This window comes from Panthera uncia (genome assembly GCF_023721935.1).
Source record: "Panthera uncia isolate 11264 chromosome A3 unlocalized genomic scaffold, Puncia_PCG_1.0 HiC_scaffold_11, whole genome shotgun sequence".
In the NCBI taxonomy this organism is placed as follows: domain Eukaryota; kingdom Metazoa; phylum Chordata; class Mammalia; order Carnivora; family Felidae; genus Panthera; species Panthera uncia.
This window is the reverse complement of record NW_026057578.1, coordinates 121,631-148,995: the sequence shown is the minus strand read 5'-3', so window position 1 is coordinate 148,995 and position 27,365 is coordinate 121,631. Positions and strand designations below refer to the sequence as shown.

The 27,365-nt window shown below is 46.2% G+C and overlaps 1 protein-coding gene across 2 annotated transcripts; it reads left to right on the top strand.

Moving 5' to 3' along the window:
* The first annotated feature begins 4,997 nt into the window (after positions 1 to 4,997).
* On the top strand, positions 4,998 to 26,776 carry PCMTD2 (protein-L-isoaspartate (D-aspartate) O-methyltransferase domain containing 2). Of its 2 annotated transcripts, XM_049650400.1 has the most exons (7): positions 4,998 to 5,157; positions 9,808 to 9,896; positions 10,070 to 10,400; positions 13,666 to 13,768; positions 14,782 to 14,953; positions 20,584 to 20,707; positions 23,929 to 26,776. In XM_049650400.1, the coding sequence occupies exons 3-7, from the start codon at positions 10,094 to 10,096 to the stop codon at positions 24,306 to 24,308; spliced, it is 1,086 nt and encodes a 361-aa protein (XP_049506357.1). In that variant the 5' UTR covers positions 4,998 to 5,157; positions 9,808 to 9,896; positions 10,070 to 10,093; the 3' UTR covers positions 24,309 to 26,776. The 2 variants fall into 2 exon arrangements, with proteins under 2 accessions (XP_049506357.1, XP_049506356.1); XM_049650399.1 differs by lacking the exon at positions 9,808 to 9,896.
* Positions 26,777 to 27,365: the final 589 nt, after the last annotated feature.

The window sequence follows — 27,365 nt, the reverse complement described above, 5'->3', positions numbered from 1 at the left end:
TATTTATTTGAGAGAGAGAGAGAGAGCGCAGAGCGCATGAGCACAAGCGGGGGAGGGGCAGAGAGAGAGAGGGAGACAGAATCTCAAGCAGGCTCTGCACTGTCCTCGTAGAGACCAACACCTGAGCTGAAATCAAGAGTTGGACGTTAAACCAACTGAGCCACCTGGGCCCCCCTGATTTAAATGTTAATCACATCTAAAACATCCTGTCAGGCATCTAGACTCTTTACCCAAACATCTGGGCACCACATCCTAGCCAAGCAGATACATAAACTTCAGCGTTGTTCTTCATCAGACTTCTTCCCTGTGCCCACACATTACTAACTTTTTATTAAGGTGGTTTGTTCTAAGATGACAAATTATCTTTAGACCCCTTCTCAATCATTTCACATCTAGGAATACATTGGAGTTCACCAGCACTTTCAGATAACCTCAAAGTGCACTCACCTGCACAGCACACGTAGCAGAGAAGCCGTAAGGTGTGTCTGAAACTGGTTAATTCCACTTGCTGGCCACAGATGGCTCACTGTGAGGAAAAACGGTGTTTGCCCTTTTTGGAGGAGAGTGTGGATGCTTTCAACACAACAGCTGTGCAGGGGCGACGCCTTGTGGCATCTTGTGACCTGCCATCAACCTTGTCTGTACTTCTTTGTTTATAACGTGTCTTTGTTATCTGGGTGTTTAAAATTTTTTTTCTCTTCATCATTGGTTTTGAGCAATTTGATTATACTGTGCCTTGCTCGTTTCCTTCATGCTCCTGTGCTGGGGGTTCATTGAGATGTATAGTTGTCAACAGATTTGGAAAATTTTCAGCCTTTACTTTCTGAGCTATTTTTTCCTGTCCCATCGTGTCTTTCCTTCTTTCTGGGACACTAATTACATGTATTTCAGGACACACGAGGTCACCCCACAACTGCCATTGGTGCTGTTCGTCTATTCTCTTTTCCCTTTTTATTTGGGAGAGTTCTTATTGCTGTGTCTTCAATCCTTTCTTTAGCAACATCCAGTCTGTCGCTAATACCATCCACTGTATTTCTCAACTCAGACATTGTAATTTTTATTCCTAGAGGTTATATTTGGGCCTTTTTAGGTAAGCTCTGTGTCTGCACTTAACTCCTCATTATGCCTCGTCTTTATTTTCCTGACAATTCTAGGAGTGCCTGGGTGGTTCAGTTGGTTAAGTTTCTGGCTTCTGTTCAGGTTGTGATCTCGTGGTTCATGAGTTCGAGCCCCGCATTGGGCTCTGTGCTGACAGCTCGGACGGAGCCTGGAGGCTGCTTCGGATTCTGTGTCTCTCTCCCTCTGCCCCTATTCCACTCAAAATTAAATCCACATTAAAAAATTAAATTTACATTCCTCACAATTCCAGAGTGGATACCAGACATTGTGAATTTTATCTTGTTGAGTGTTGGACATTTTGTTTCTCGTGAATATTCTTGAGCTTTGCTCCTGGACACAGTGGCCAGGACACATTTTGATCTTTCAGATCTTTCTCTGATATGTTAGGAGGGGTCTGATCAGCGACGGGTCTGCGGGGAGCTCTGACTCACTCCTGAGGCAAGATCCTCCTGTGTACTCTTCTCACTGTTCCAGAGACCAAGAGGTTTTCCAGTGTGGCTGCTGGTAACCGACATTACTTTCTGCCCCGCTCAACTGTGGGCAGTGTCACCTCTAACCCTTTTGGACAGTTCCTTCCCTGGCCTTGGGTTGTTTCTGCACACACGTGTGCTGATTAGTTCTCTAACTGAACACTTGATGGGGACCTGCTGCAGGTCCCCAAGTCCTCTATGTATCTTTCTCCCCACCTGTAGTCTGCCCTGGGACCTCTAGTTACCTTGGTCTCCCTGCATTCTCAGTTTCGTCTCCTCAGCTCAGGGAGTCCTCCCGGCTCCGCTAGGGATCCCCTCCTCCCTGCCACTGCAGGCTGAAGACTCTCACAGCAGTGAGATGGGGCAATTGTAAGGACTCGGCCCTTTGGTTTCTCGTCTCTCAGGAGTCACTGAGGTTTGTTGCACAACGTCCAGGTTCTGAGAACTGTTGCTACACATATTTGTCCATTTCTTGGTTGTTTCAGGCACGAGGGCAAGTCCAGTCCATCTTGGTCAGAGTTTCAGAGTTTCTTGGCACATTTCAGTTAGGGATGATGAAAAAATTCTGGAGATGGATAGTGGTGATGGTTGCACAACCCTTAAGATGCACTTAATGCCGCTGAACTGTGCACTTGAAAGTGGCTCGAATGATAAATGTTATGCTCTCTCTATATCACCACAATAAAAACATTTTTAAAGCTACCTCAGCCGAAGGAAGTATTAGTACTGTACTTTGAAGATAACAACACAACCCACTGCCTGTGGCTCCAGCCGCAAGTACCCAGGTTCACCCCTGCCTCAGGCCTCTACGTGACCTTCCCTGCGCCAGGGGACCCCTCCTCTAGGTATGCTAAGCACGAGTGGCCCACAAATCACCCATCCCAAGTGCATACCCTTCAGTAAGCCTTCCCAACACCTGTCAGGGACACCCCACAGCTCCCCATGGTAACATCCTGCACACTGGAAGAAGAAAGACAAGCTCATCCAACTGTAGGTTGGTCTGGTGGCCTTTGCAAGGCGCTGGCACCTCCATTTTACAGATGGGGAAACTGTGAGTGGATTGGATGCTGTCAGGAAGCAGAGGCATCTCAGAGATATGTGTTAGGAGGGCAGGGCAGGGGGAGGCTCATCTGTAAGTGATGAAGGAGCAGGGGTCACTGGTATTGGTTGGGACAGAATATATTGAGATTCTGTGGGTGACACAGGGGCCTTGTTTTGGTCTGTGCTTGGGCACAGTTACGTTTTGTCTCACTGTATCATAATGGAGCTCCTCTGCAAGGTTGTCTGGGTCCGACGGGAGAACACACGGCCTTGCTGTGAGCGCCAGGTGAGCTTCCAGTGTCAGGGACTGCTCTTGTCATTCTCAGAGATCATACCAGTATCTGCTTCACGGAAATAATCCACATAAGGTGCTTAGCGTGACACCCTATGAAGATTAATCCTGATGGTATATGGATGCTGGAGTTGACATGGAACGGGCAGGGAATGATCCTGGAGAGCCAAGCAGATGGGTCTTATGGCTAGGTAGAAAAACAGAGGGCTCACGTGATCAGACTGTGCTTTAGGAAGACCACTTGGAAGAGAACAGGGAGGGGTGGTGAGAAAGCAGGCACGAGGCCAGTTAAGACAGCATCCTGGTGACAGGTGAGACATACAGGAGACAAGACAGGGTGGAGTATATGGAAGGTGTGACCCCTGACAGTGGGGAGAGGGTCAAGGAGAGCGGTGGGATCTCTGTAATTTGAAGCCAGGGTCAAGGTTGTGAGGCTGGTGGCAAGCCCTCTCCTCCATGGCAGCGATGCTTGTAATTGTTACATAAACGGGGTGGCTTGCAAGGCTAGGTTCAGAGGAAGGGTCTGCTGCTCAAAGCTCATTTGGAAAGGCACACGTGAGGTCGGGCTGAAGTGAAAGGAAGAGTGGGAGGAGTGTCGCAAAGCTTACTGGGTAGCTCTGCAGGTGGCTCACAAAGGGACACGTGGCATCAAGGTGGCAGAAGAGGACAGGCCCCAGGGTGGCTGGGGCTGGTGAGGGGAGGCAGCGTTAAAGAAAGTACTGCCAGTGGATCTGAACACAGAGCCACGAGGTCCCTTTCGAGATGCAGAAGGATCTTGACTCGTGTTCGGCGAAGGTATCTCCGGCTATTCTCACGTGGAGGGCTTATCGGGCAGCCTGTGCAGGGTCCGTGTCCCTGGTCAACAACATCTAAAGCATGATGCCGTGGAGCACAACTTCCCTGCTCCGAGATCACGTCCACCTTCAACCCTCAGCGGCTTGGCCGCCTACGTGGTGTCCCACGGGCCCCAAAGCTTAGGTTCACGAGGACAACCTTGACTCACCTTGAGACAAACAGAGGAGACGCACCCTCACTCTGCGCTTTCTGTGTGGGACGCACATGTGGGTGCACACACACCCTGACTCCTCCAGGTCTGCAGGGTCTGCAACCACACTCTCCTGTCATCCAGCACATGGCCCGCCCAGCATGCTTTCCTAGGGGCAGCTTCCTCCTCCTTCCTCCAGTGCAGTGGGAAGTTCATATTGGCATAATGTTCCCTTTGATATCACTCCTATTCATATTACTCAAAAACAGTTCTCTTTGCCTCGAAGGACCCAAAGAAATTTGACCAGTCTGCCCCCTTGCCCAAACTCCATCATCCTCTAGGAATGAAAACCTTATGACAGTAACTTTCATTTCTTGAGAATCTACTGTGCTGGGTCTTTGTGTCATTTGGGATGTCTTCAGTTGTCTGTTATGGAGATTGCTATGTAAACCAGCTCCACAACATGAGAATGTACGGGTTCACGGTTCACTTTGTGGGACAGAACTTACATGGGGTCTGTTCCAACTCTGCGTTTCTCTGCGGAGGCCCAGAAAAGAGGTGAAGGGTTTGCCCAGGTGCAGGTGTGGGAGTTGGCAGCCTACTCAAGAGGAGTAGGGGTGGGTGGGCCGGGGGCCCGCTGTGGCCTCCTCTCAGGTGTGGGCACGGCAGGTGGCTCCTGTCCACGTCTGCTTTCCCCGATCTGCAGCCATCGGCCCCTCTGTTGGCACAGCTGGATCCTTCTTGTCCTGCAGACCTTTGCTCCAATGTCCCTTCCGTGTCGCCCAAGCAAGAGTAGTCACCGCCTCGAGTTACTGTGCATCACACAGCGTTTTCATTTCTTCTTCACCGGTTAGCCCTTCCTTGCTGGGTCCCTGCATGGTGGAGCGCGGACCTGCACTGTCCTTTGTCCTCACCTGCAGCTGTCCTTTCACCACCCCCTCCCCAATATCTTCAGGCCCTGCGTCTCTCTCCTGCCTCGCACGCGCCTCGAGGTCAGTCTGCTGTCGGTCGGAAAGTCTTCCGGCGGGCACCGTGCCTGGGCCCACCAGCCTCGCCGTCGCCCCTTTAAGCGCCAGGCGGGGGCGCACGCGCAGTCGGGCCGTTGCGCGCACAGGCGCGGTGGGGCGGCTGATGTTTACGGCGGCAGAGGTCGGGGCAGCGCAGCCGGGCCGCGGACGGGCGAGGGGCGCCCGAGGAGCTGCTGGTCGCGGCCCAGGCGGCCTGATCTCGCGGGCCGGCCGAGCCCGGAGGTAGAGCCGCCGCCACCGCCGCCGCCGCCCTTGGCCCGGCCTGCGGCCTGCGGCGGGCGGCGGCGTCTCCCCCCGGCCCCTCCCTCCTCTCTGTCTCCCCTCCTGGCTCCCGGCCCCGAGCGCCTGGACCCCTCCTCCGGGTGGCGTCCCTCTCCGCTCCGGCGTTCTCCTATCCTCTCCCCGCCTCCCCGGCCGTCTTCCCTTCCTGTCTCCCCTCTCCCCGCTCCTCCGGCGACTCCCCCCCGCCCCTCCGCGGGGTGTCTCCTCCTCCCCCCATCCAGCGTTCCCCTCCCCGGGGTTCCCCCTCCCACATCTCTTCCTCCATCCCCCAACCCGACCCGGCACCTCCCCTCCAAGGAGCCCAGGTCCCTTCGTTCCCCTGCTCCGCTGCCCGGGCGGGTGGGCGGGTGGGGGGGGGGGGGGTTGTCTCGGGGTGAGCCTTGCGGTTCGCCCTCCAGCGTTCCAGGGCTTCCCGGAGGTCTCCCAGTGCCCGTTGCTTGCGCGCTTGGATTTGCTTGACTCTACAGACGTGCAATCTAATCTGTCCCTAGTTTACTAAGCAGCAAGCGCTTGTAGTTCTAAGGCGAGTCAAGGTTTATCAGGGTTTAAAACAGATTCTACCTTGGAGCTTTTCAGAAGGTGATCGTCTAGGGGCGTCTGGCTGGCTCAGTCAGTTGAGCGTGGGTGTAGAGATTACTTAAAATTAAATCTTTAAAAAGAAAAAAAAGGAGGTGATAGTCTGTGACATGGTTGGTTGGCCTTTCCAAGCCTTGGGGATGCTAGAATTGGCACAGAGCCCTGGGACTTCAAGGCATCTGAAGAAGGTCTGTAGCTGGGGAGGGAGAACTTGCTTGGGGTGCCCGAGTTTTGTTTTCTTCCATGGGATGTGCCTCTCAGGTGGATGTTTGCTCGAGTGTTGTCCTCAAAAAAGCTGTCTACGTCTCTGTCTTTCCCCCTTGTTCGTCACAAACCTGTAATGGTTTTCTTCTTTCTTTTTTGGCAGAGGAGCGGCTGAAGTAAACAGCTCTGTTTTGGGTGTTGAGTAGACTGTCCTTCAAGAATTGGTGAAGTCAGGTTCCTATAAACAACTCCCAACTTGTGGCTCTGCTTGGGTGAAGTAGAGCCTTACAGGTGGAATGAGAGGGGACCTCTGAGGTGATGGGGTCAGCGCCTTGACCTCTTGGACCCCCCCCAGCTGTACCTAGCCTGGGATGTCTCTGGGGGTGAGAGGCTCTCCAGGTTCTGAGAACAGTGCAGTACTTGGAATCTAGTTGTTAGAAAGCTTTTCTGTGTGTTCAGTAGAAATGATCTCCATCTGACGTGTTCTGCCCCAGTTGTCATCGGTCCGTGAATATTGTATATGCGGCAGCCTTTCAAGTATTTGAAGAAAATCCCTCCGTATGTATTCCTTTCGAGAGTTTTAGTTTTCAAGATGAGAAATCTGTGTTTCTTTGATTATTCCGCCAACAGGAGGTGTGGTTTTAGGTCTGTTTTCTGGTGGTCTCAGCCTATTAATAACCAACGCGGTTGGACCGGCCCTTGTGGTTATTATGATTGTAAGACACCTTTCAGTAATAACCATCAGGAAACCTTGAAAAAAACAAAGGTTTATTACTTACAGAGCCTGGAAATCTTATAGCATACCTGGGGCCACACAGTGAAGCGGGAGGCTGTGAAGAGAGAGATTGAGGGAGCACAGGCCTGGGTTCTGCTTTTATTGGAGTCGAGGGTGAGGGCCTAGGGGTTTCTGAGGCTTGATCTTTATTGGGGAGTTTACAACCAAACTTAAAGCCTGGGAAGAGAAAAGATAAGTGGCCCAAAAGGTCTCGTCAAAATCAACTAAGAGCTGATCTCAAATAGAGGATACTCTGGGAGGAGGTGTCCTGGTTCTACCTCATTGAGTGGCAGGAGGCAAAATGTTTATTCCTCACCAATCTAAACTTAGGCACTGGCATTACAGACAAGAAAAACCTCTCACGGCTTACACTGCAGGGTCCTTTTCCTTCGCTCATTTTGCGTATGACATTACCGTGTCCATATTTCCCTTAAGAAGGGATATTCAGGGGGCGCCTGGGTGGCGCAGTCGGTTGGGCGTCCGACTTCAGCCAGGTCACGATCTCACGGTCCGTGAGTTCGAGCCCCGCGTCGGGCTCTGGGCTGATGGCTCAGAGCCTGGAGCTTGTTTCCGATTCTGTGTCTCCCTCTCTCTCTGCCCCTCCCCCGTTCATGCTCTGTCTCTCTCTGTCCCAAAAATAAATAAACGTTGAAAAAAAAAATTTATAAAAAAAAGAAGGGATATTCAGGTTGGAACACGACTCTCCATGTGTAGTCTGACAAACCCAGTGTAGACTGGAATCCTGAGCCCCCATCACAGCTGTGCAGCTGTGTTGACCCAGCTATAGCCTCCTTGGTTGTCAGTCACGAGACCTTCCCATGCCTGCTGCTGCTTGAACCATCTTCCTCGCTGTCCACAGGCAGTTGATTTTGGAAGGAGCACTAGGAGAGTAAGGTTGTCCTGTTGGCCGTTTACCCCAGAGTAGTGAATTACGTTGAGAATTGCAAGTCACGTGGGTGGTCAGTAATAAGCAGTGATTGTATCCAGTGTGAGGGAGGCAGGTTAGCAATATCTAACCCTATATAGATGGTCCCATGCATCCTACCGGTGACAACAGGTAGGGTTACCCCATAGTTTTTAGTCTGTCATCTGGGGCAAAGATTACCAATGTGTTTTGTGTTAAAGAATGTTTCTCCCTTGAGAATTTTTAAAAGCCGCTTTTGGTGTGGGGTGACAAACGTAGGCCTTTGGCTAGACAGTCCTGAGTTTGAATTCTGGCCGCCTTCTCACACACTGGTGTGTGATCATGAGCAAAGTAGCTGCTCAATTTGCCTCATCATGTTGTGAAACCAAAAGGAGCTCCAGTGGCTGGCAGGTGGTACCTGTAAAAAGTTGTAGCTCTTTTTAGTAAAAGGCTAGCTTTTGCATACTTTCAAAGTGAGGAGAAGTTGAAAATAAATGATAGATTACTTAGTGGAAAATAAAATATACCCAATATATAGTTTTTGCTTTCTGGAGATAGAATGATGATACTGAGGTAGAATGATAGAACATTGTATGCAGGGTCAGAGTCACCGTGGAGTATATGTGGTTTCCAGGCCTTTTCCTAAATAGACCTTTAAGCAGCAAATGCAACTCCACTTTTAAGCAGTGACCTAAATTTTCAGATGACTGCCCCAGACTAGAGGTGTAGACTGTCGCCTCAGCACTAAGTGGCTTATCCAAGATTAAGCATGACCTCATTAGCACTCTCCCTGCAGCTAACTTTGCTGGCTGTGGACCCTAACCCTAACAGTGGCTCTGAAACGAGTTGAAATGGGGTGAAAGTCTAGTAATTGGACCACCCCAGTGCTTTGGAAAGTATGACCTTCAGCTCTAAAATCTTGATGAAGGTGAATGATCCCAACCATAAATGGAAGAGCGTTTGTGCTAAGCCCCATGTTTTACATATTTTGTGTATGTGTTGTGAGAAGCGGACGATTCGTTGTGTGGTCACTTGTTTTTATTCCTGGAAAACCTCTCCCGGCGCGGTCGCCAGCAGTGTGCGTGTGCATGGAGTCTCTACTGCTGATGGTTGTCGTTCTGCTGTTAGAAATGCAGACGACTGGGGGGGGGGGGGAGGTGAGGATAAACCTTGTGATCATAAATTATGATATAGTATCAGGAAGTTGTCCTGATGCGGAGAATGATGTGGAGAATGTGTCTTCGCGAAGTCTGGTGGTTTCTGTTTTTCCCAACAGTTTTATGTCAGATGTTTTGTAAAACGTTACCATCTTATGTGACGTAAAGTCATTCTTTTCAAAATAGTTACGTGGAGTAAGTATAAAATTGGAGAAGGTATTTTTTTGTGGTTGGGAAAAGTAAGACCTCCTCAGCTGGGAGAATGTTATCCCTGAATTAGATGGAGGAACATGGTATGTTAGTTGGCTCAGAGGGGGTCACGCTTTTGTCTTCTTGAAGGCAGCTGGGAGGAAAGTAAGCAGCGGACCTTCTGTTGGTCCGAGGTGGAGAGGTTGCCGAGCATCCACTGCCAGAGCGGGTGTGGGACTTTTAGTGGCAGCTGTAGCCTGGAAACAGATTTTGTACTTGTTACGATAAAATGTCACCATTCATCCAGTCGGGTGAGAGAGTTTTGTTAGTGGTGTTTTTGCCTGAAATTTGTACATCCAGATATCCGAAAGAACAGACTGAATGGATCGCTTGCCTTGATGTTTCTGTGTATGTGGGGGTGTAGAGTTGTCAGATAAAAATAGGACACCAGTTAAATTTTAATTTCAAATAAGAATGAGTAACTGTAGTATTTGTTGTTCACCTTAATTTCATTCTTTTTTGCTTTTAAAGAATGATTTACCAAAAGTGATCTACAACACTTGAAATATTCAAAGAGAAGCTGATATTAGCATGATTTTTTTTTTTAGACATATCTGTGTTCTTTTGTGTTTATATTCAGTGACTTTGTCTTGTGTCCCTGTTAGGGCAGATCTATATTCAGGATAATTTCAGCCCTAAATAGCTGACTTTGTAGATTGACAATTTGTACTGAAGTATCGAATTCATACTTAAATGATGTTTTTCAGTGGTCAAATATGTTTTAGGTACCTCAGGGTCATTTGGATTCATTCGATATTATGAACTACAAACTTCCTTCTGGATGGATACGATGGAATTTCATACATAACTTTTGGTTTGTTTTTAACCTTCTGAATTTGGCATCCTTGGGGTGGGGTGGTGGGTGGGTACCGACAAAATACATTCCACGTGTATTATTTTAGAATGCGAAATTGGCGTGTTATTAGAAACTCTGTTGGGCTTTTACCTGTTCCGTAAACAGCTCTTTGGAAACTTTTTCCGTTGCAGTATTGCCTGAGTGTGGTCTTGACGATGGGAGGTGCTGTGAGTGCTGGTGAGGACAACGATGAACTGATAGACAATTTGAAAGAAGCACAGTACATCCGGACTGAGCTGGTGGAGCAGGCTTTCCGAGCTGTCGACCGCGCAGACTATTATCTGGAAGAATTTAAAGAAAATGCGTATAAAGACCTGGCGTGGAAGCATGGAAACATCCACCTCTCAGCCCCGTGCATCTACTCAGAAGTCATGGAAGCTCTGGACCTGCAGCCAGGCCTCTCCTTCTTGAACCTGGGCAGCGGCACTGGCTACCTCAGCTCCATGGTGGGGCTCATTCTAGGTAAACCTGGAGAGAGTGTGGGGCCTTGTCTCCCGGCACTTGGCCTTCTGAGCACTCCCCCCCTGCTCCCCGGGATTGTTGACGCACAGCCATTGGCCGGGCTGGTGGAGGGAGGCCTTTGAGTTTTCTGCGGGGACCCCTCCTGTTCCTATCCCCTCCCACCTGAAGCTCCGCAGTCCATTCAGCGCACCCTCCTTCTGGACAGCACAGGACCTAGAGAATTCCAGTGGGACCTTACAGTGATTTCCTGATTAACACAGTCGCACAGTCACAAGCCTGCCTTGTCTCTCTGTCTGTAAACTGAGACTAATTAAGTTTAAAGTTCCCTGGAAGTTAAAATTGTTCCAAGCAGTCTTGCTTTGCTTTGTTTTAATGCTAAAAGAGTTAATACCTGTAGGTTTTTCTTTGTAAATAAATTCCAGGGATGGGAAGGACAAGTTATCTTATTTGAAGACATTTTGCCTCTTTCTCCAAACAAGTTGTGAGACTGCACATGGGAATTGGCATTTTTGTTGTTGAAACAACAGGGCTGGCTGACAATTGAGGGCTCAGGTGTCGGTTTTTTCACTCTGAGTGAGGTGGAATGAGTAGCGGGAGCTAACCTCGCTTTAAAAGATTGCTGTGAAGAGGGGCTGGGGCTGGAGGGTGGCATCTGGACCACAGGCCCCAGGTGCCAGGCGTCGTGACGAGACCCGCTAAGGAATATCAGGAACGCGCCTGTGCGCACACACCTCTTGGTCAAACTGGTGTGAGATTCTTAGTTGGAGATTTCAGGCGAGAGCCATCGCAGTGCAGGCCACAACATTGTTTCTTTGCGGTTGTTACAGAGAATCTTGGCAGTAACAGTTGGTATTCACGGGTATGGAATGAAATTTTTGTTTTTTGTTTTTTGTTTTAAATGTTTATTTATTTTTGAGAGCGGAGTGGGGGGAACCGAGGATCCGAAGCAGACTCTGCTGTCATCATGGAGCCTGACGTGGGGCTTGAACTCACAAACTGTGAGATCATGACCTGAGCCGGACTCAGATGCGTAACCAACTGAGCCACCCCGGCACCCCAAGATTTTTGGTATCTTTGTAAGTTTATAGGCTTGGGAATTTGGTGATGTTTTGAGACTGATCATTTGACTTCAGGCTATAGATTGGTATCTTCAAATTTTTAAATGTGGTTTTTTGTTTTTGGTTTTTTTTTTTTTTTCCTTTTTTAATGTTTGTTTATTTTTGAGAAAGCATGTGAGTGGGGCGGGCGGTGGTGAAGCGCTCTGCGCTGACAGCATGAAGTCGTGAACTTTGAGATCGTGACCTGAGCAAGTCTGACCCTTAACTGACCGAGCCACCTAGGCGCCCCTTGTTTTGTTCTTTAAAGCTGAATGATTTTTGCACGCACTTTGTCTTGGATTTAAACTGCTTTGCACAGGACCCCGGGTTATGTGTCATTCTGGTATTATGAAGGGCAGTTCCCTTCAGTGGAGCAGAAAATGGGGGAGCTAAGGATGATACGATATTTGGCGGAGAGGGGGATGGGGTATCATGTTGACTAGGTTAGAAACGCTATTGAAAATAACTGAGAGCCTCAGGAAAAGAGGGCATATGGTAAGCCTGAGGTGACCTGTTGCACTGGACGTTCCCTAGAAGTCATAAAGAAATGGCTTGTGTTCTCTGAGTCCCCCGTTTGCTGGGAATGTAACTAGATGTCGCAGTGGGGAGAGAGAGACCTGAAGGGGGGGGGGGGGGTTTTGGGGGGCTGTAGAGGACACTGTGTACTGCTTGGATGTATCTGAAGGAGGTGACTGGAGAGTTTCCTTTGCTGCACAGACATCTTGGATCTGCAGGGAGGAGGCTGCGTGCACTGGACCGATACCTCTGTCCCGACAGCACGTGTCCTGGGCCTCTCTCCAGCTCATCCGGCCTTTAGGGTTGCTTCAAGCACATCGCTCGAGAGCTGAAGGCCATGCTGGCCACCCAGTACTTGCAGGTGTGAGGTCTGGAGTCTTTCATCTGACGTTTTTGGCCTCAGCTGCCCTTCCACCTGGCCCTGAACTTTTTGCCCTTTCTGCCGCATTCCTGTCCCACTGACCCGAAAGTGCAGTGTGATTAGGGAGTGCAGTGCCCTCATCAGGGGCCTTGTGGTCTGGGTGTAGTGCCACGCCCTTGATGTCTCGTCCTGACTGTTGCTCTGTGTCCCCCCCTCCCCTCTTAATCGTCTTGTTATTGGGGTGGGTCAGGAGCTATGGATTAACACTGTGTTTGGTGTTAAGCTTCTTGGGAACTATGTCCCCTATGTGTTACTAGAATGAACTACTTAATAGGTGTTGACAGAGGGGTGCATGAAACTAGGACGACTGGGAAGGTAGAGAAAGGTTTTCTTGGATTCCGGTACAATGCTGCCAGCCTGAGAGCAGTGGGGGTGGAAGTCAGCGACTGGGCAGAGGGTCTTGAAGTTAGATAATTTGGATTTGATGTTGTAAAGAGTGAAAATAGAATCGGCACCCGGTGGCTGTCATGCTGCCCCTCCCCCTCCAGAAAGGAGAGCACTCTTTGGCCCTCTGTGATCCCAGATGAGTGTTGCCCGTTGCTGACCTTCCTATAAATGGATTCCCACAACAGAGACTCCCCTAGCTGTCTGTGTCCGTGGATTTCATCTGGAGGCAGTTCAATACGGAGGCAAAAACTTTATCGTTAAGTGGGCGTCCACCTTTTCTTACAGCTTTATTTCCAATTACTGACAGTTTTCCTTTGGTATAAAAAAAATGTTTCATTGTGACTTGGTTATAGTTTTATTTTAATGATGATCAAAACCTATTTGTGAGGATTATTAAAATTTTCATGTCTGAGTAGGGCGACCTCTTATGGCAAATAGGCCTGTGTCCAGTTTCATTTGGAAATACATTTTTCTTCTTCAATTCATTAGTGAGATCTTGAATTCCTGGTTGCAGATCTTGTTTTTTTTTTTTTTTTTTGTTTGTTTTTGCTTTTTTTACATCTTCAAATGATTGAGAGCAGGGAGGCCCAGGCTTTGGAAAGGTGTGGAGTTAGTAATGTCAAAGAAACGAGTATTTACAACGTGGCGAGCATAGTCTACCCTGCATATTTAAAGATTAGCTTTTTGATTTAGGTCCAATAATGTGGCAAGACCTCAAAACCTTGCAAATTTCTTCATGTAATTATACGTGCTGAATCTGGTGCATTGCAATTGAAAAAATAGAAATAAAGAGTAAGAATTTTTGCCCTAGTTCTAAAAGTTTTCTTATTCTGAAACCTTTTAGGTCCTTTTGGTGTGAACCACGGGGTTGAACTCCATTCAGATGTAATAGAATATGCAAAGCAGAAGCTGGACTTCTTCATTCGAACCAGTGACAGCTTTGACAAGTAAGATCAGATACTAACTAGCCTTGGGTTGGTGTGTGAATTACAATTTAAACTTTTGATTCGTTGACAGAAACGAGTTTATTAGTGTTCGGATACCAGCAAACGTGATTCAACTTTGGCAGGAGAATCAGGGGTATATGTATAGCTGTTCTAATTATTTTTTGTTTAAAAAAATTTTTTTTCTTTTAACGTTTATTCAGTTTTGAGAGACAGAGTGTGAGCAGGGGAGGGGCAGAGAGAGAGGGAGACACAGAATCTGAAGCAGGCTCCAGGCTCTGAGCTGTCAGCACAGAGCCCGACGTGGGGTTTGACTCAAACCGTGAGATCATGACCTGAGCCGAAGTCCGGCTCTTAACCGACTGAGCCACTCAGGCACCCCCTGTTCTAGTTGTTTTGTAAATATTTTGTGGTTTTGAGGGCTTTAGGTTTTTTTTTTTTTTTTTTTTTAACTATGATACCAGGGCAAGACTGATTTTTCACCAACATAATAAGAGAAAGGAAATAGAATATTCATTTTGCTCAATTTTTGTGTTTCTGACACAGATAACGTTTTCATCTAATAGTTTCTAGAACAGAATTGTTGCATTTGTCTTTAGTATATATAATTACCTCTTGCCATTTTTAAATAAGGCATTAAAGTTCTTATTTTAGAGTTTACCATTTTTAGAAACACCAAATGTATTTTTCTTTCATTTTACTCGTTTTTAGTAGATCCTAAATAAGGTAGTCTATAAAAACGGAACAAAGACTGTGATGAATGGAGGTTGGATGATTTAAGCTTGGATCGTGCTTATGGCATTCACTTCCATAATATTTTGTTTGGAATTTCTTGGATTCTGTTAATTAAGAGTATAATTCTTTTTGGAAGTCTGTCTTCTAGCTTCTGGCTCTGTGAATTGCATTACCTCACTATAGGGTTGTTCAATGAAAAACTAATCCGTGGTTAACATAGATTTACTCTGTAGACTTGTAATGTGATCAGTTCAGTTACAGAAAACATTTTTTGCTTCTAGATTTGACTTCTGTGAACCTTCCTTTGTTATTGGCAATTGCCTGGAGATTTCTCCAGATTGTTCTCAGTACGATCGTGTGTACTGTGGGGCTGGTGTGCAGAAAGAGCATGAAGAATACATGAAGAGTCTTCTCAAAGTAGGGGGCATCCTTGTCATGCCACTGGAGGAGAAGGTCAGATCCCTTTCATAACTGACGTGTTTAACTATGGGCCAAGTTCTGTTCCGGGAAGTTTACATACATTTTTCCTTGTATCCCTCAACAATTCCATCCATTTCACAGATGAGGACCCAGGCAGGGACAGGGCATAAAAGCAGCCTAGCTGGGGCCAGGGCAGACCCAGGAAGGCACCCTGGAGCCTGCACTGTAAGCCCTGCGCTCACATCCCTCTGCCTCCTCCTGTTTTCCTTCCTCTCTCCCACCTCCCTTCCCTCCTCCACAGTTATTCTAGTATGCTTATTCTGTTGTTAGGCTCACACATAAAAATTACTTCCGTAATTCTGATTGTTAGTCTGATTGTTTGGTTCTGTGACAGTGAGCATTCTACAGGAGTCTCTTCCTTAGTATGAACCTTGTCTAAGTCTGCTATTTGGTCATGTTTCTGTGTGCTGTGGATATTGTGCTGCACTGAGGCAAACAGATTGTAAGAAATGAGCAAGATTAATCAAACTTGAGTTGGTCCTAAGGAAGAATGTCTCCATCACAAAGAAGTAGGAAAAAAATGGAAATGATAAAAATGGGAGATCGTGCATTTTTGTGTGATTTTCTGCAATTTTAAAATGTTAGCATTTATTTTGTTTAAAAAGTAATCATTCATTGTAGAAAATCCAGAAGATATGATAATTAAGAAAAACGGCTTACAATCCCACCCCAAGTGCTGTTAGTGTAGGATTCAGTAATTCCTGAAATTACGATCAAGTAATTCTTAGTGTTTTCGGATGGTCAGCTGGTGTTCAGATTTTCCTGATTATCTCAGAATTTATTTGAATAGTTTATTTGAATAGGGTTTAATTTGATTATATCTTTTTTTTTAATTTTGTCAGTTTTATTAAGGTTCAATTCACATAGAATAAAACTGAACAATTTTAACTGTATAATCCATTGAATTTTGACAAGTGACGACAGAGGTAGCATACAACGCAAACAACATATAGAACATTTTCTGTTGCTCCCCCAAATTCCCTCTTGCCCTCCTTTTTTTATTGAGATGTAAGTGATGTATTAGTTTCACGTGTGCAGCATCATAATTCAACAAGACAATTATGTTTTCATACTGTGCATTTGTAAGATATATTTGAATGTGCTCCAGATCCGTTTATCAGCTTTGGGCCAAGTACAGAGCGTTGTGTTCTCCAGCAGAGCAGTTCAAACAGCAGAGTTCCCAGACCTGTGGTATCAGTAACTTTTCTGGAGGCAAAAATCAACTTACAATGCTGATGGAATTTGTGAGAAACATTTGATTTGTGTCTTGCATTTGGTTGATATCTTGCTCTCTCCTTTTTAAAGATTTTAGTTTTAAGTAATCTTTGCACCCGACATGGGGCTTGAACTCACAACCCTGAGATCAAGAGTCGCATGCTTCACCGGCTGAGCCAGCCAGGCACCCCTGGTTGATATATGTCTAAAGTGTTTCTTATCTATAACTTTTTTTTTTTTTTTTAACTTTATCCTTGCATTTGTCTTATAGAGTTTCCTACAGCCTGGATTTGGAGATTACATATCTCTGTGGTGGTATCTTACATATTTCTTCTCTTCTCTGTGTTCGCTGTAAATTGCTAATTGGATCCAAAGACTTGCTTAGTTTGCAGTTTGACTCAACTTTTGGTGGGGAGGGAGGGTGCGAGAATACTTACCAGGTATTACAGTGTATGTCCATATACACTCACATCATACCCGATGCCAGCAGTGCAAATGTGGTCCTGATCCACTATTTCATTAAGGGATACAGGATGGTAAATTCTGCTTCCATCATTTCTCATCATTTAGTACCTCGAATACTTTTTTCTTTCTTTCTTTTTTTTTTTTTTTATTATTTTTTAATGTTTGTTTATTTTTGAGATAGAGCGTGAACGGGGGAGGGGCAGAGAGAGGGAGACACAGAATCCGAACAGGCTCCAGGCTCCGAGCTCTCAGCACAGAGCCCAATGCGGGACTCAAACTCACGAGCTGTGAGATCATGACCCAAGCCGAAGTCGGACACTCGACCGACTGAGCCACCCAGGCGCCCCACTTTTTTCTTTTTAATTTTCATTCTAATATAGTTAACGTAACAGTGTTACATTAGTTTCAGGTGTATGATACGGTGATTCAGTGGTTCCATACGTCACCCAGTGCTCCCTGAGATAAGTGTACTCTTCATCCCTTTCACCGGTTTCCTCCGTCCCCCACCCACTTCCCCTCTGGAGACCATGAGTTTGTTCTCGAAGAGCCTGTTTTATATCCTCCCCACCCCCTTCCTTGTTCATTTGTTTCGTTTCTTAAATTCCAGATATGAGCGAAATCATGGTATTTGTCTTTCTCTGACTCGGCCAGATCTCATTCTTCTTCATGGTTGAGTAATGTCATTTGCAGATACTATCTTCTCCCATTCAGTAGGTTGTCTTTTAGTTTTGTTGGTTGTTTCCTTCCTTCCGTGTGCAGAAGCTTTTTGCTTCCATGTAGTGCCAACAGTTTATTTTTGCTTTTGTTTCCCTTGTCTCAGGACATGTATCTAGAAAGAAGTTGCTGTGGCCCGCGTCAGAGACGTTACCATCTGTGCTCTCTTCTAGGGTTTTTATGGTTTCAGGTCTCGTGTTTAACTCCTTGATCCATTTTGTGTCTTTGTGTCACCTTCAGTTACTTTCATCAGTGTTTTATAGCTTTCAGAGTACAAGCCTTTCACTACCTTGGTTAAGTTTGTTCCTAGACATTTCGTTATTTTTGGTGCAATTATAAATGGGATCATTTCCTTAATTTCTCTTTCTGCTTCATTGTTACTAGTTTTTAGAAATGCAGCGAATTTCTGTACATTGATTTTGTATCCTGCAACTTCATGGTACCTGGAATACTTAAGGAGAAACGCCCTCATCATTTATTCGGTTACCCTAGGCACACTGTAGAGGGAGAGGCTGGATACATTCTGATTCTTGACTTTTGTTTACTAGTTTCCTCAATAATCTGGTTCTCCAGCATCTGCTGAAGGTGGTGACTGGCAAGATTTTGTTTGATTTTTAGTGTCGGTGTGAATTAATGGCTATAAACATACTCGATATCTTAATCGTGCCACCATTCTCGATGAAGCTTAACATGTCCCGTCTTGGCCGGTGGGGACCTCTCCAGCTTGGCTCCTGGGCTTGGATACGATTTCAGTAGTCTGTGATGGTTTTGTTACTTCCTGGTAAGAAAAGATGTTCCCCACACCCACTTTGTATACATATGTGTATTTCTTACAACAAGGTTGGAGCTAGCCATTTCTGAGGATCTCTGTTAATTTTAAGTTCAGTGGGAATTGGTGTTTAGAGAACACAGGTGGGGCCTTTGTGGGAATCTTTGATGCTGGGCGAGTTTTTCGGTGGAACTCTGGAGCTAGGAAGTTCACACACACACACACAATCTTATGTTCTTTGTTGGTTTGGTTTTTTTGGACATAAAATACACCACGGATTTATATTGGTACTTCCATCTTGAAGTCAGGGTGAGAGGGTTTTTCTGACTTCTTCGGTCTGCCATGCTTGAAAGTCCCAGTCCTCGACTACGCGGCTCCTTGCTTATCCGCAGCGTCGGCACCAAGAATTTGATTTCTGAAACTGGCTCAAGATGTGGGCGGGGGCTTGGGGGGTGGGGAGCTTCTTTGGCCCTTACATTACACTGGGGATGTAGAAATTAACATGTTTTAAAGTCACTGGAAATAATGCTTTCCTGTGAGGTTATACCATCAGCCTGACTCACAGCTCATTTGTTTTCAGTTTTTAGGGATTGCCGTTTTAGGTTTTGTAACTTGGTAAAACATTTATAAGATTCCAAAGTTTAAGTAATGAATACTCACAGAATTTTTTTCCCCTCTGTGTTCCCTCTACTTCACCTGTAGGTAACCATTTTGTTTGTTTTTAGTTTATGTGTTTATGCAAAAACTATATAAGCAAACACAATTTTTCATACGTGAAGATATGCACACTTTTTTTCCATCCCTATCCAGACATATGAAATGGGAGTTGATAGTTTGTAAGTTTTATACATCATTTATTGTTCATTTTAGGTATTTGGTGCTCAATATAAGTAGAAATTCTTTTTTGTCCTTATTTTGTTTATTTCAAAATGTTTCTTGGTGGCGTATGAGAATGTGATTTTTTGATGGCCAGTTCGGTTCTTTCTAGCTTCTTGCTGTTTCCAAGCAGTGCCACTGTGACGAGGCTGTGCATATCCATGTTTGTGGATGTTCTTAGTCTTTGTCTATACCCATGACCTCTTCCGGGTGCTTGATTGGAGACTCTGTGTTTTGACTTTGGCCAGCTGCCTTTCCAGCAGCTTCGCTGTCAGCAGCAGAGGAGAGGAGCCATCCGTCCCCTTGCTAACAGTCCCACCTGCTGTTGCTGTCATTGCTAGTAGATTGTTGTATGTGGCAGGGCTGGATGTCCCCATTTTTGCTCTTCTTTCTCAGAATATTGTTTTAAGTACATCTTTACTTATTTTAGAAATCTTTGTTGCATCACAGAAATACTTCAGACCTTTTATTGGAATTGTGTTACATGTTGAATAATTTGAGGATTATGGGCATATTTTCAGTATCTGTCTCCTCGTCTGGAATGTAGAATATGGATTTACAGTTTTCCTGAAGGGTTCACACATTATTGACGGATTATATTTAAATGTTTGGTGTTTAGCATAACTGGAATTTCTCCTTGAAAAAAAGTTTTTGAAGAAGAAGTTTATGCTGGGGTACAGGAATGTGAGCGACCTGTTTACCCAGTACATGGCCACTTAATGCTTTCAGTTCCCAGATTCATGACATAGAATCTTAGTTTTCAGAAGCTTTGCTGGCTTAGATATTTTTAGACAAGAGAGCATATAATCTCAGCATGCCAAAGCTGGGCAAAAATAGTACTGTCACCTGTTTGGGTCGTTAGAAACTGGTTACACAGAACACACAGGAGGGCCACGTGGTCTAATTAGGCTCTTCCTGTGCTTCTAAGACTGCGATTCACTGCAAATCTGTGTGTTTTGGTGGTGATGTCACATAGAAATTCACATAAACACCGTAGTGAGGAGAAGCTCCAACATACCCAAGGTGGCATGGTCCCTTCAAGGAAGTCCTGGCAAAACTGTAACAGTAGCTTTTGTTTTGTGTGTGGTCATGTTGCAAGAAAGTCTTTTTATTGTTTCTGTTCTGGAAACAACAGCCTGGTATCCAGTCTAAACTGAAGCATTATAGGTGGTCATGAGTGTCTGTAATGACTTTGACTTTAGGATGTTCCCCACCCCCCCTCTGCCCTACTTTTGCCCCCAACAGGGACTCTCGCAGACAGCCCTGGGAAGTCATCTCATCTGATTGTCTCTTCTTGTTATCCTTTGACTTCTTTTCTCTAACGTATGTATTTCTTGTTAACAGAAATTCGGTCTAGAAGCTTTGAACATATTCAGGCGAAACATATTTGCAAAGATTTTAATAAGTACTGTGTACTTCCTGCCACATCACATTAGGGGCCCCTGATGTCAGGTTCTTTCATTGTTAGCGTATCTGTGTTTTTTCAGTTTACGTGTAGGAATGATTAAATATAAACTAACAGTAGCCAAATTTTTTGAATATTCTCATTTTCTCTTTGGGATAGTTGACTAAGATAACACGAACTGGTCCTTCTGCTTGGGAAACCAAAAAGATTCTGGCTGTTTCTTTTGCTCCTCTGATCCAGCCCTGTCATTCAGAGACAGGAAAATCAAGACTTGTCCAGTTACGTAAGTACAAAGATCTTCACTTACCTTTCAGATCTTTTAAAAAATCTCGTTAGAATTTGAAGAGAAAGAAAAATTTTAAGGAGGCTTTTAATATTAAAGAGGATTCTGAAGCCTTACAGTTTTACAAATGGTTTTTTACGTATTGTAAAAATCATGATCTGTTTTTAGCCTGTTTTAGGTTATTTTGGCCTTCTTTTAAATCCACAGGAGTTATTTCTGGTCATGCCATTGGAAGCAGAAGACTCCCACAAAAGGGAGTTAATTCTGCTACGTGGAAAGCTCTTCCAGAGAGAGTGTGTTCCCAGTACCGTCGAGCCAGAGGGCTCTTGCTGAGTCATGGGACCTTGTCCTCCTTGGGCCCACCTCATGGGCACACGTCTCAGCCGGCTGGCTGGTGTGTGGTGGGAGGCTTGCTGAGGAGCATTGACTTGACTAGGCCTGTGCCTGCAACTCCTTCAGGATGTAGACCCAGAAGGAGCAAACATCGGGGCTGGCGGCGTTCATCCAAATACTGTTTTCTAGTTTAAACAAATTTACATAGCAGTGAGAATTGCAAATGACTTATTTAAAGTAAAACTATTCAGCATGGTTTCTGCATTCCGATCATTCAGAAAATTCGGAAAATGTACAAAAAGGAAAAATAGTAACCATGATCTTACCACCCAAAGGTAATACATGTGTTGGCAAATTCCTTGCAGGATTTTTTAATTTTTTATTTGTGAGGAATCGTTTATCGAACAGTAACGCTCCGCCTTTGTCTCTGCTAAGTGGAGGTCACATGCCATAGATGTGGTCCTTGAAATGTAACAAACAACAGTAGAATATAGACAGTGCCTGAGAGGGGCCAGGGAGGGTTTGACAGAGGATGGGACCTTTCTTTGTGCTTGGTCTTTCTGGGTGAAAATGAATTCTCTGAAGAGAGAAGAAAGGGAGAAAAAGCATGAGCAGAGGCCGATGTGGACTTCCCACATGCCCACTCCCCGGTGTGGTCTGAGTGAGGGTGTACAGGAGACGCCAGCCCAGTACGTAGGTTAGACCTGAGTTTATCATGTGGGCTGTGGCGAGCCACCAGATAGTAGAACTAAGAGATGTGGGGCATCTGCCTTCCTGATTACCCTTGTGGCCGGCTGCAGGGTGATTTTGTCACATGCAGGCTCTCTGAAAATCCCGCCAGGATAAGCTAACATTGCTCACAGTTGGCCGGAGCGCTGCCTTCCAGAATGCTACCTGAGTAGCACCAGAGGTGAGGGCATAGTTGGAGTATCTATGGGACCCGGGGTGGGGGGGAGGGGGGGGGGCGGGGGGGGGGGGTGTTGAAGACAAGTCTCTTGGTGTGAGGGCTTGATCCGATCTGGGTAAGAGTTGTGGTGACACGGGGGCGTCTGGGTGGCTCAGTCGGTTAAGTGTTCGACTTTGGCGCAAGTCATGATCTCACGGTCCGTGAGTTCGAGCCCCGCGTCGGGCTCTGTGCTGACAGCTCGGAGCCTGGAGCCTGCAGCCTGCTTCCGATTCTGTGTCTCTCTCTGCCCCTCCCCTGCTCATATTCTGTCTGTCTCTCTCTCACAAAATAAGTAAACAGTAAAAAAATTCAAAAAAAGTTGTGCCAACATGGAGGGCACCCTGAGATGCCAGCTTTGAGGCTAGCGCTTCAGAGCAAATGCTGGATGACGGGTAATCACGTGATGCTTAGGGTTCCTGAAGCGAACAACCCAGTTGTTTGTAACTGCCTCTTGCTGGGCTGGAGTTTTCTGGACTCGTAAAGTTGTGTCGATGGAGACCGTGGCCTCTAGAGTGGAAGGGACTCAGGGGCAGGCACACAGGGCCTTTCTGAGGAAGGATGTGGAGCCTGAGGTGTCCGGCATCTGTTGTAGATGGGGGTCTGTGGGAGGCTTGGGACCCCAGTCAGGACTGGAGCAGAGCCCTAGGAGCCGTTGCCCAGTCTTTGTTACTCGAAGCCACAGAATGGATGCCGAAACAGAGATCGATAGGCACACGGAGAGGGGGAAGTGGTGGGAATCAGCACGTGAGGGAACACCACTGGCCTGGGTGGAGGAGGGAGCTCACAGGAGAGGCTTGGGCCTAGTTAGTTCCCTGCAAGTGGGCGCCTCGGGGGGGGGGGGGGGGGGGGGGGGAGCCAGGGAAGCCAGAATGTGAGTCCTGGAGGTCTGGTGACCTGTGAAGGAGTCCGTTCAGCAGACTGAGTGGCAACAGCCCGTGAAGAGGGAAGGGAAGGGAAGGGAAGGAAAGGCAGGACGCGCTGAACGGAAGGTCGTGATTTCGGTGTTGCGGAGTGGGGCAAGTGCTGGAGCCTGTCCCGGACGAGAGAGGGAGGGGACAGTTGAGCAGGAGAGGAAGCCTGGTGTGGACAAAGGGGAGAAGGTGCTGAGAGCCTCCAGCAAGAGCACTTTCCAGGGCTCCTGTGGAACAGTGAGCCTCGCACGGAATTGTGTGCAGGCCTCTCTGATTTGGGTGATAGATGTTACAGACAATCTAAGAGCCCCCCTAGATTGTAGGGGGCCATCTCTTTTGGCAGAAGCTAGGTACTGGAGGGAAAAAAGTGACGCTGCCTTTCAGTATAATGTACTTAAACACACAGCCCCTCATTCCTCTCCCTTTGAGAAAAAAGCTCTTCTGTTGCCATGTGCGTACTGCCTGCGTTAAATTGAGCATTAAATTGAGCCTGCGTTAATCACCAGATTCTGTTTTTCCTCAGTATGCTTTGGAGTTTTTGTACTTACTAAAAACGTTTGGATTTGCTGTTCTCTGCTTAAATCAAAAAAGAGGAACTAATACTCAATTTGTAAAGTACTGTGAAAATATTAAGATAGACAAAAGAATTCTGGAGCCCTACATCCTCTGTGTTTCCACTGGATGAGCTAGAACCCACGAATGAATACGTAAATAGAATAATGAACCTGGCCGTCCAGGAAGCAAAACACCGTAGCCCAGGGTTTTCCCTTGCTTCTGACTGAATAGCCAAACAATCTCGATCTTGCTTCTGTAAGTTCAGGGTCGATGTATTTGAAAATATCTTTCGAGAAGGACCACATGCATGCACACTAGAGCACTAACTAATTGACTTTGCCAGGAACGCTCTCTCGTGCCTGTTCTGTGAATACGCCAGTGAATGACAGTGACGTGAAGACTTCCCAGGGTTAGGGCTCTGTGCTGTCCCGGTCACTCTCAGACAAGGTTGACACGTCTCCTCCTTTGCTCCGCAGCGCCGCTGGCCGTGCGGAGCCTCCAGGACCTGGCTCGCATCGCCATCCGGGGCACCATTAAAAAGGTCATTCGTCAGGAAACGGTGAGCAGCAGCGGAAACGGACTAAAGAACACTCCGGGGGTGAAACGAAGGAGAGTGCGCCGCCGTCGAATGGAAACGATCGTCTTTTTGGACAAAGAGGTTTTTGCCAGTCGGATTTCCAGCCCCTCTGACGACAACAGCTGCGAGGACTTGGAAGAGGAGTCGAGGGAGGAGGACAGAGCCCCCCCGCCCGAAGCCAAGCCAGCCCCACCGGTGAACTTCCTACGGGAGAAGGTCCTGAGCCTCCCTCTGCCAGACCCCCTGAAATACTACTTGCTCTATTACAGGGAGAAGTAAGTCTGTGGGAACAGGGCACCGAGGCAGAGCTGATGCTGTGCCTGCTGTCCCCGAGGGGTCGCCCGGGCCCGTGCTGTGGGGAAGGAAAGTGCTCTCCTCTCGACCTTCCTGTCTTTAGTTCGTTCTTGGTTTTCCTGTAGAATCTCCATTCAGTGGTATCATTTCGGTAAACATAATCTGATAAACATAAAGCGCATAGGAGAAGGTTTTCTCAGAAGGGAGAGCATCTCTTGAGAAGGGTGTTTGCTTTTTGTTCTGATGAAACTCCGACGTCTGCCTGCAGAGACCGCTTTGGTGACCGTCTCCCACTCAAGGTAACCTACGAAGACTGAAGTTGAAAGGAACCTGTGTTGCTTAGAAAAAGTGAAAGTGCAAGTTTGCAAGTGTGTAAATCTTTTCTGGGTGTGACGCACCTGTGTCCACGTTAGCACTTTATGGTGTCAGCCTCGTGATTACTGGCGCTGAGCTCCCCGAACCCTTTTAGTTCTCTGGATGGGGGGAACGTTATTGAAAAGCGCTCCCTTATTTTAAATAAATGTAATTAGATTGGATGTGCGTTGTCCATTGTAATTTTAAAAGAGAGAACTTTGTGATGGGGGAGGAGGAATAAAAGTATCAAACTGCCAGATGTCTTTCTGGGATTCCAAAATGATTCAAGGGATATCTTCCTGACGCCTTTCCTTACCTTTAGAAGAACCAGTGTCAGATAATCCCTTAAAGAAAACACTCGAGAATGAAACGAGCGTTGTGCGCAGTGAGCTGCCTTACTTTTACTCCAACGCTGGGGATGACCGTTGACGCAACCTTGAGTATGTTCATGGGTGTCGAGGGCACGGATGTGCTCGGTCCTCAAAACAGGTGGGAAGCATTAAGGCTGCAGGAAATACATTGCAGACAACGTCACAACAACCCGTGCTGTTTTTTCTTTTTTCCTTCAGTTGGCTACTTTTCTGTAATCACATTAACGATTAACAGATTTTATCTTTTATAATTCTGGAGAAGAAGATGTGTTCGTTTTCTAATTTTTCTTGATAACAAATGTATGTATCTTAGTAGCTCCATTGCATTAGAATAACAGTCTAACCCCAGGGGCTTGTGGGTTCTACCTTCTCTAGGCCCTTTGTGTTGACAGGTTTCTGTGTTTACCAAGTTCCAAAACATTGGTTCTTTTCAAACTTGCTTTTTGTGCCCAAAGAAGAAAACAGTGGTATCAAATGTTAACAATAGACCCAAACTCAGAGTGCTGCTGTGGGATCAGTCATCCAGATTTTATGACTGATTTTATCCGGTGTTGCTGAGCTTGAGTGTGTCTTTGTGGTTTCACCAGCTGAACTGAGTTCTGCTTATTTATTTATTTATTTATTCTTAAACTTCTCTTCTTTTTTAAGTAATTTAATCATTTTCTACAGGATACTGTGTGCACGCAGAGCTGGGAAAATATGTCTGTTGCCCTAGATCTGGAAATGTAATTTTTTATAAAGACAGTGACTTCACAGTTGTTCTCAACCTGGCTTCTAACGGAAGGCTGGGCATCGCTGTCTCAGAAGCGCCCAGTTGACGTTTACTTGAGGACTTGACATCACTTAGTGGTGCGCACATCTGTGCCGACATCACGCTGACCGGAGTGTACTGATCTCTGCGATCCACGGACATTCGGAGCATAAGGTCAAATGCATATTTGTGAAATCTGTCACACTGGGTGGCTTGACTAAGTTCTTTTCCTATAATTGTACATGGGTTTTATTTATTTTTTAAATCACATTTGCCTTCACGCTAGACTGTAAAGCCTCTTCACCGTGCATAAGACATGTTTTTCCCTACATAGGTTAGACCTTTGCTAACATTTGTGTTCGTATTTACATGTTGTCTGTTTGCGATACTTAAACCAGAATTGGGTTAAAAATATATATATAGATGTAATATATGTGAAATAGTTTGGTGTTTATCTTATACACGTAGAGAAGAATTGTAAATGGGTTTTCCCGGGCCGAAGTGCCCCTCCCCAGAGTCCAGGATGATGCACTGCTGTCTGTTCCCCGACAGATGGATTATGTATAGTCTGTGTGGCCTGTAACCTCTGTATTGTAAACCACGTTCTAGACAGCTGTGGACTTTTATGTTCTGAGGAGTATGTATTTCTGTGTGTGATTTGTGTCTTGAAAGTAGTAAAGCCACAGACACGTACACAGCAAATGTCAAATTTATAAATATCAAGGATGCGGTGTAAAAATCAACTGTGTATGTAAGAATGCTTTTGCCAGTCTGGACCTTTCAGGGAATTAATGCCAGAAGTTTGAAACCAAGATTTTCATGAGTAGATACACATTGGGTAAATACAAAGGCTATCAATAAACCTCGTTCAGGCACTTCGGCCTTCTTGGCATGGCTTGTGTTTCCTGTGTGGGATTGAAATTCTTGACTACATGTTTTCCAAAAATCTTTAAAAATAAACCTTTTCTTTATTAGAATCATGTGTTTTCTTTCACTGTTGTGTTATGGCTTCATTCTGTACCATGGTAGTACACTTGGGGAAGACGTGATTTTAAATGAAGCACACTTAGGGGCGCCTGCGTGCCTCAGTCGGTTGGGTGTCCGACTTCGGCTCAGTTCATGATCTCACGGTCTGTCAGTTCGAGCCCCGCATCGGGCTTTATGCTGCCGGCTCAGAGCCTGGAGCCTGCTTTGCATTCTGTCTCCCTCTGTCTCTGCCCCTCTCCAGCTCGCACTCTCTCTCTCTCTCTCTCTCTCTCAAAAATAAAATTAAAAAAAGCACACCTGGTTTGGATGGCGAAAACAGAAAAGTGACAGCTACGACTCCATGAGAAAGTATGTGTCTGAAGCATGTTTGTGGTTAGTTTCTTGGCACAGTTTTCCTATTTTGTGAAAATGCTAAAAGATAATTGGGTTAATGGTCACACATCTTCCATGGCAGCAAGGGGTGAGGGTTAGGGTGATGGTGAGGATTTCGGGTTTAGAGTTAAGGTTTGGGGTTGGGGTGCCAGGGCCATGCGCTAGAGCTGGGGCCTAGTGTCAGGATCTAGGGTCAGGGTGAGGGCC

Bases quoted from the DNA above. Each gene is read 5' to 3' on its own strand.
- PCMTD2 (XM_049650399.1), top strand. From the start codon at position 10,094: ATGGGAGGTGCTGTGAGTGCTGGTGAGGACAACGATGAACTGATAGAC. The intron at 13,769-14,781 runs GTAAGATCAGAT...TTTTGCTTCTAG, and splicing joins ACCAGTGACAGCTTTGACAA to ATTTGACTTCTGTGAACCTT. The intron at 14,954-20,583 runs GTCAGATCCCTT...TCTTTGGGATAG, and splicing joins TCATGCCACTGGAGGAGAAG to TTGACTAAGATAACACGAAC.